At 40.4% G+C, this 8446-nt stretch overlaps 2 protein-coding genes across 2 annotated transcripts in view; one reads left to right on the top strand and one right to left on the bottom strand.

The window, feature by feature from the left end:
* The window catches only part of LOC103141498 (general transcription factor IIF subunit 2-like), a 72037-nt gene extending 69219 nt beyond the window's left edge, over nt 1-2818 (top strand). The window contains exon 10 of the mRNA XM_016673882.1: nt 2809-2818. The gene's annotated coding sequence lies outside the window, so the exon portion shown is untranslated. The remainder of the gene's footprint in view (nt 1-2808) is intronic.
* A 364-nt stretch (nt 2819-3182) lies between these two features.
* On the bottom strand, nt 3183-8248 carry LOC103141495 (translationally-controlled tumor protein homolog). The gene is made up of 6 exons (XM_007557165.2): nt 8127-8248; nt 7483-7556; nt 5360-5544; nt 4353-4458; nt 4155-4271; nt 3183-3608 (listed from the first exon to the last, which is right to left on the bottom strand). The coding sequence occupies exons 1-6, from the start codon at nt 8152-8154 to the stop codon at nt 3606-3608; spliced, it is 513 nt and encodes a 170-aa protein (XP_007557227.1). The 5' UTR covers nt 8155-8248; the 3' UTR covers nt 3183-3605.
* Nucleotides 8249-8446: the final 198 nt, after the last annotated feature.

Here is an 8446-nt window from a genome sequence, read left to right as displayed (position 1 = left end):
CCTGGAAACACATTAGAGGAAATCAAAGATGGCTGAAACCCTGCGGGGTGTCGCGGTTCATCTGTCTGGTTGTATTACAACGGAAACGGCTTTAAAAGATTTTCACGCTCAATTACACGAGGCTGAAAAACCCGTAGCAGCAGCTGAGGCAGGCCAAACCCGACAAGATTTTCTGGATCAGCAGCGTCGCCTGTTTAGGGTGAGATTACTTTAACTTACTGCGTTCACACTGCAGCCCGAAGTGACCCAACTTTGATTCTTTTTTTACCCTTAATGCGACCTGTATCTGATCGTTTCATGACGGTCTGAACAACACAGGTCGGATTCTTTAAGAATGTGACCCAGATCACTTGGATATCCGATACTTATCCGATTCAAATGCGACCCAAGATTGCATGAACGTCACTGATACTCGACAGACGTCACTTTTCTGCGATTAAGTTAAAGTGCAACTCTACATGATATCTATGTATATGTCTATGGGTCGGACAACAACTTCACGTTCTTAAGCTAGGAACCGTTAGCACCCATGTTTACTTCCGCTCACTAGCGGAACAAGTCAGCCGGGCCAGGGGGCGGGGCCAATCACCGGGCCCCTAACCAATCACCGGGCCCCTTACGTGGAGTGAAACTGAAACTGTTGAGGGGGGAGCGGGGTATTTAACATTAAATACACCCTTCTCAACAGGCGAGGGCGCACTTTCTGTCTATAATCGCATATTTCAATGACTTGAAACCATTCCTCCCTCCCTGGCACCTCCAGGCCCGGGCCCCCATCCGGCCCGGTTTGGGGGGCAGCAGACCCCCCATAGCTCCGCGCCTGCTTCCGCTAATAATGAGCACTACTTCTTTATGGCGGTTGGCAAAACACTAAGAACGCTGACGTTATTGCGCCCTCTACTGCGCATGCGGGACACCTTCAGGTCGTTTGCAGTTCGCACTGGAGATCACATTCGAGTCGCATATATTTAGAAGTGCGAACGACCTCGGCAAAAACAAACAAATTCTGATTTGACAAAAAAATCGGAATTGGGTCACTTCAGGCTGCAGTGTGAACATAGCCCTATAAGTTTATAGATTAAGCTATTAGCTTAGTCCGTCTTTACTGTCACTGGTGGAAAAAAAAAAAAAAACGTTTAAAATAACCATAGTCTGGTGGTCCGCCAGGCTAATAAATCACTGACCTCTGTCTATATATCTAGTCTAGGAACTCTGGCTATATTTCTAAGCAGTCTTTGGGCTGCTCAGTCTGAATCACCTGTTACACCTGTGGCACTGGCCAAAAAGAAAAAGAGGGAAATGTGAAGTCTGNTGAAACCCTGCGGGGTGTCGCGGTTCATCTGTCTGGTTGTATTACAACGGAAACGGCTTTAAAAGATTTTTACGCTCAATTACACGAGGCAGAAAAACCCGTAGCAGCAGCTGAGGCAGGCCAAACCCGACAAGATTTTCTGGATCAGCAGCGTCACCTGTTTAGGGTGAGATTACTTTCTTACTGTGTTCACACTGCAGCCTGAAGTGACCCAACTGATTCTTTTTTCTTTTTTTACCCTTAATGCGACCTGTATCTGATTGTTTCATGACGGTCTGAACAACACAGGTCGGATTCTTTTCGAATGTGACCCAGATCACTTGGATATCCGATACTAATGTGACCCAACGTCCAGGTTGCATGAACGTCACTGATACTCGACAGACATCACTTTTCTGCGATTAAGTTGTTAAAGTGCAACTCTACATATCTATGTATATGATGTCTATGGGTCGGACAACAACTTCACGATCTTAAGCTAGGAACCGTTAGCACCCATGTTTACTTCCGCTCACTAGCGGAACAAGTCAGCGTTGGGCCGGGGGGCGGGGCCAAATACCGGGCCCTTTACGTGGAGTGAAACTGAAACCCCCCATAGCTCCGCGCCTGCTTCCGCTAATAATGAGCACTACTTCTTTATGGCGGTTGGCAAAACACTGAGAATGCTGACGTTATTGCGCCCTCTACTGCGCATGCGGGACACCTTCAGGTTGTTTGCAGTTCACACTGGAGATCACATGCAAGTCGCATATATTTAGAAGTGCGAACGACCACGCAAAAACAAACAAAAATTCTGATTTGACAAAAAATCGGAATTGGGTCACTTCAGGCTGCAGTGTGAACATAGCCCTACAAGTTTATAGATTAAGCTATTAGCTTAGTCCGTCTTTACTGGCCAGGCTAATAAATCACTGTCTTCTGACCTCAGTCTATATATCTAGTCTAGGAACTCTGACTATATTTCTAAGCAGTCTTTGGGCTGCTCAGTCTGAATCACCTGTTACACCTGTGGCACTGGCCAAAAAGAAAAGAGGGAAATGTGAAGTCTGGTCCTGGTTCTCACAGCAACTGAAACACTTATCAGTGAAAAATCACCTTATGAGGCGTCACCTGTAACAAATCCCTCACTTTTCCGGTACAGCAGGATCTTTGGATGAAGTCTTTCCCTTTTCACACAGGTGTGTTAAATTTTTTTAAATGTTTTTTTCTGTTGGCTTTTTGCAGAAAAACCTTGTAAAAATTTACAACTGTTTTGACAATACATCTTCATGGTAGTTTAACTGCTTTAGAAGCAACACTTTAAAAGTCTGTTTTGAGAAATAAACTGTATTTCAAGAGTTTTAGGTTTTCTGGCTCTGACTTCCTCATCTTTTTTTTATTGGTAAGATAAAAAATGTGATTAAATCACTGCGTTGTACTGATGACTCAGGATTAAAGCAGGGTACAAATATAAACCCGTTATATCAGCACTGAAATTATATAAACATGCAAAACAGAAAATTATTTAGAAATATAAATAGCTGGCTTTACTTTTTCAAGCAAAAGTAGATAAAACTAAAAATATGGAGTGACTTTTTACAGCTATCCTTTAAATTAATCACTGAACCAAACATTTCTGCAATAATTTTTTATTGATATGCAATTTTAGAGAAAATTAAATGTTTATTGTAAACACTTGAAGCATCTCATTGTAGTTTAAACTACATTTGTTTACCTTTGTTCTTGCCAGATGGGATTTTATATGAATCTTTTGAGTGATGAGAATCAAACATGCAGGATTTGCAGAAAACTTGGTAAAAGCAGCAAGAAGTTTTTTTTGTCACAGCCAATACCTTAAATGTTTCCCCCCCCAAGAAAACAAAAGAAAAACTTAAAGTAGAGGTACTTTTTATTTTCAAATTGAACCTGAAGTCTTTGCATTGGAGATGGACTCGTTTAACACAACCAGAAACCCAAGCATGATGAAGGCCGTGGATGTCAAACTTGATGCTAAAACAGAAAAAACTGCTTTGCAGCCAGTCGGAGCTTCACTTTCTGTCCTGCCGTTTCGTTTTCAACATGAGCGCTGGCCCAAAAGGAAAACAAAAAAAATACTGCAAAAAAGAAAGTTAAAAACTGTATTTGGTGACCAAATGGCAATAGATTCCCCACAGTTTTAGTGGTGCTGCGGGCCACAGTGAGGACAGGACGAGGATCCGTTCAGACATGATGTAGAGTAACGCTCCTGCAGTCTGCATTTGGGGGCTTTTTGGGGAGCAGCAGTCAATTACACAGCAGATGATGTTCCAGGTAGTTACTGTGGACAGAAACAGAAAATTAAGAGTTATTTCTGTTGCTATGGAGTCGATTGTTAAAGGGGCAGCACTTTGGCTTTGTGCTATAAAATGGCACCATGCTAACTTCAGTTGTTCAATAGTAACTAGTTACTTGAGTAGCTTTTTGGAAAATATTTACTTTTAGGGAGTTTTTTTCTATTCTACTCTTACTTGAGTACAATTTTTGTGTTCTCTGCCAAACTGTGTATCAAATAACATTTAACAGTGATTTAACTCCTTAAATTGTCTTTAAAAACTTCTTCCCTTAATATGGCTGTTTTAGTAAAGTTTTTATAAGCGTTGGACTGAGAAGTAGCTTGTATGCGTTTGCTAATTGCTGCTGGCTAGTCTGAAGGAGTTGAGGGAGGCGGAGCTATGTCCACCCAGGCGGTTTGGACAGCTGAATGGTTGCCATGGAGATTACAGGATTTTTCAATCAAAGCAACACATAACATGACGTAAAGCTCAAACGTTTTACATGGTGCTGCCCCTTTAAATAAGTTTTCGTCGTCACACGAAGTACGTACGCATTTCTCAACCAGCAGGCCGTCTTTGAAGAAAAGCATGTACGGCGTGACGCCGTCCTCGCGGTAGTCCAGCAGGCCCACCATGCCCTCCGGGTTCATGGACTCCCCTGTGAAAAACTGAAAAGAAAACGTGCGTCAGGAAAACAAGATTCTGCAAACAAAGTGACAAAACGAGTTGTTTCGTCAACCTGGAGCTACCTGATAGTTCTTGATGTTGCCGAGGATCTTCTTGACTTCTGGCTGGACCTCAGCCATGAAGCTCTCCACTCTGTCAGGGTTGGTTTCCTGCAGCTTGGCCTTCACCCTGCGCACACAAACAGCAACATCAGCAATCTACAGGGTTTTTAGGCCTCAAAGGTGGACAGAAAATGAGGAAAAACATGCAAAATAAGAAGAAATCTTCATTTTACATTTTTCATCATAATTTTTTATTTTTCTGTCTTAATTCATAAAATGCAAGTTAAAATAATTTATTTAAATGTTATTTCTGATGCCCATTTTCTGATTGGCTGCCAGTCAAACTCATCAAGCTGCTTTGCTCCTCAAGCTAGCATAACTAGCAAGAAATAGAAACGGTTCTGCAGCAACAAACAAAAAACAAATGAAGCGTCCAGCAGCCCCACTGTGGAGGCAAAAAAGCATTTAGTGATGCAATTCATATAAAATATTACATATTTTATTATCATAAGGGGGATTTTGTTGAAAAGTTCTGTTAGTAAAGTCAGAATTTAATATAATAAAATTTTCCACTGCAGTGGCCATCTAAAAGCAGAAGGTATGACAGACTCCGACATGCAGGTGGCAGTATTTCTTACTTTTACTCCACCACTGCCTCAGCTTTACTAGATTTCCAGTTGGTCTGTAGTTAATGTGGCAAGTACCAAAAATCTCACATTCATAGAAAAGTGGAAATATTGCAGGATTCCTCGTAAATAGTTCTAAATTAGCTCTACAGAGTCAGTTATTTTGATCTCAGAATAATCATGAAAACCTGGACGTTCTACAACATTTAATTTGAGGAAGAACTTACCGAATACACAGATGTTCATTAATATTTTAACAGTTTCTTAACGGGTTTTATCAACACATTCTTCCACAACCGGCCCTTTAAGAACGCTGATGAAGCCCAGAATGGAAATGAGTTCAACACTCCTGCTCTAAACCAACATTTTAATCTCAGTTCAGGTGATTCACAAACAACTCACGCCTTGACGTATTCCTTGATGTAGGCCATGTACTGCTTCTTGTCGAAGCCGGTCTCCTGCAGCTTGTGGTTGAGGACGATGTCGACGCCGGAGACGGTGGCCGACTCATTGCCTTCGCACACCTCCTCAGCAGAGGCGTTGGCTGAAATCAAAGCGTCGTCAAACCCTTCTGTCCTGGTCACCGTCTGGGAGGAAGAGGAGGAAGACAAGCAGCGGCTGCATCATTTTCACAGATTACGCCGCTTCTTGGTGGCTGAAATTTGGGTTTGGGTCGTCACCATCCCCAGATCAACTCTACCACAGAATATTAGAGCCAGGCTACATTTAAAAAACTAATTTTTATCCTTAATTATGATTATTATAATGCGAGAATAAAGCGATTATTATCAGAATTAAGTCATAAAATTCTAAGAATTAAGTAATTTTATGAGAACTCTGACATAAAAACGAATAAAAAATTAAAAATAAGAATGCTGAGCATCACAAGATGCTCGGCATTCCTACATATAGGGAAATATTTCATCTTTTACACATTAGCATCAAATTAGCAGCAGCTGCACGACTTTCAAATGATTCTACAAACTACTAAAGCGTTTTAGAAGAGCAAACCAAGAACAGAGCTGCTTACATCAAACCTTAATGACTAAATAAACGTCTCATTTTTCTTGTAATATTGAGACATTTTTCTGATAAATTTACATCTTTATCCTGAAATCAACAACAATTCTCATATCCAGACACCCTCATACAGCTCAGATAGGATGACTGAAATATACAAATATTCATCTGTAATTTCTCTTTTTGAATCAATTAAAAAGGAAGAATAAAATTAAAATTGGATCTGGTGTGAAAGAAAAATATCTGAGATTTTATTTTATTTCATTTCTGGTGTTTAACGTCTCAAATCCATAAAAATAATCAAACTGCCCTTATTTTCACAATCTTCACATCAATTCGAATCAAACAAAGAAAATGATTAAAAACAGAAAATCTGCACAATAATGAACTGCTATAAACTGTTACGAGTTTCTTCACTTCATATGCAAATTGTATTTTAGATTCTGGCTTTTAATTAGCAACATTTAGTTTCTTCAGACCTCAGTTTAAAACCAGCTGGCTAAACTAAAGTCAGATCATCAGAAAGACATTATGCACTAAAATGAGCCGTTGACTACAAAACGATACCAAATATGAACGATTTTCCAGCAGTTTTTCTGCTTTAAGGGTTTTTATACTGGAGACGGTTAAATGGTTCTTAGATCCTACACTGAGGTTTCAAGTGAATTAGGTGTTAAAAAGTAAACTCAACTTGTTTTTTAATCATTTTTGAGTGGAAAACAACAGACTGTTGAACGCGACTTTGTCTCGCGCTGCGTTAGTTTCCGGACAAAAAGGAACTATTTCAAATCTTTATCCAATTAAAATAACTTACATTTCCTCACACTTTTATTACCCTTTTAAAGTGATCACACTTCCTACACCTAAACAAGATAAAAACCAAGACATCTGTCGTTTTGCTCATCAGATCAACGTAGCTATAAAAGACTAACATCCACCGATACCAATGTGGATGTAAATAAATGATGTTTTGATCTAAACTCTTCTTTTTTTAGCGTCTGCATTACGTTTGGTGTCTTCGAACCTCTTGGCGAGTCTGGTAAAGGGCAAAAAGAGTGAATTAATAAAAATGTCCCAACAGTTAACAGGTGAGGGGAGTTTGTATTTTTTAACAATTTAAAGAATAGACGGACAATCCGATTTTGCGGAATTTCTTCAAGTATAACTGGACAACTTCAAAACCGTATGCAAAAATCCTTATTGTAAAGTTTTATTCAAGATAGTCATACACCTGAAACTGCATACCAGCCCTGTTGCTAATAAGCACTTTAAATGCGCATTGGGTCAGTGCTGTAGAACTGGTTTCAGACTGCAGAGGAGCAGAAAGTCTCACCCCGCCCCTGAAACACTACTGCGAAAAGTAAAATCCCAATAAAAGTGGGTCAAACATGAAGAACCATCAATAAAGTGAGTTTTTTCATAACCGCAGCAGTTATTTGCTGCTAAGAGAAAAAGGAGTTTAAAATCAGTTATAATTAATCAACTAGATTAAATTCTGAACTCACCTTTCCTTCAACTTCATAGAAGATTCCGCTGTCGGTTTCTTTTACTTTGAAGGTATCTGAAAACATCTCATCATCTGTTGGGAGAAAGGGGGAATAAAGAGAGACGAAACTTAAAACAAAGCCAACAGACAAACAGCTGGGTGCGCCATCCGCTAAAAGGGAACGACGTTCCCTGCTTGTGAAATAAATCAATTACGCGATCTAAGTCATGCTTTGTAGTACAACCCCAATGTAAGAGTCATAAAATGCTCCGATGGCTAACAGCAGCAGCAGCTACTTGCGGCAGAAAGGCCACATCATTCACTGAAACTAACCCCAATTACAACAACCAAAGCAGCCGTTCTGCTAAAACTTAGCCACCTAACTGCTTCCGATAACGTTTTATACACTTATAACTTTATAACATCACATATAGAGGTGTAGTTAAAGCAATAATATAAACTTACGAGCCAAAAAGGGTGGGTAACCCTCTGATTTACTGGTGATTTTTTTTTCTCCGTTACCGCTAACTTCTCAATCACGATACACACGAGTTAGCCGGCTAGTTGAGCTAACTCAAACCACACACTGGAAACTAAATTAAACTCTAACGGCCGCAACAGCGACTAACAACGTAAAATACATCTTCGACGGCGACTACTTACTGCTGATGATGCACTTGTAGATGATCATTTTGCGGCTTGGGTGTTAAAATCTTCAGAGACAGAGAGCAGGCCAACCGCTCCTACAGCACGGCAGAGGAAAAAGACCGATCAGGCCGCGAGCCGCTGCATTTACATCCTGCTGATGTCACCGTGACTCAACCGATGCTCCGCGCTCTGCTGCCCCCCTTGGAGTGGTGGCTAACAGCGGTACTACAACGGTGTTCCCCGAGTAATTTATCAAAAAACCCGCATCGATATGATTTTAAATGTCCAAATCTGACATTTAAAAATTTAAAGTTCCAACACAGAACGGTTAACTT

Source organism: Poecilia formosa, unplaced genomic scaffold, assembly GCF_000485575.1.
Source record: "Poecilia formosa unplaced genomic scaffold, Poecilia_formosa-5.1.2 Scaffold84, whole genome shotgun sequence".
NCBI lineage: Eukaryota > Metazoa > Chordata > Actinopteri > Cyprinodontiformes > Poeciliidae > Poecilia > Poecilia formosa.
This window is presented reverse-complemented; position numbering and strand designations above follow the sequence as displayed.

Excerpts from the sequence above, each read along its gene's own strand:
- LOC103141495 (XM_007557165.2), bottom strand. The coding sequence starts at position 8,154 with ATGATCATCTACAAGTGCATCATCAGCA. Across the intron at positions 7,557-8,126 it reads CTACAAGTGCATCATCAGCA|ATGATGAGATGTTTTCAGAT; the intron begins GTAAGTAGTCGC and ends TTCTCCCAACAG. Across the intron at positions 4,272-4,352 it reads GCAACATCAAGAACTATCAG|TTTTTCACAGGGGAGTCCAT; the intron begins GTAGCTCCAGGT and ends TTTTCTTTTCAG.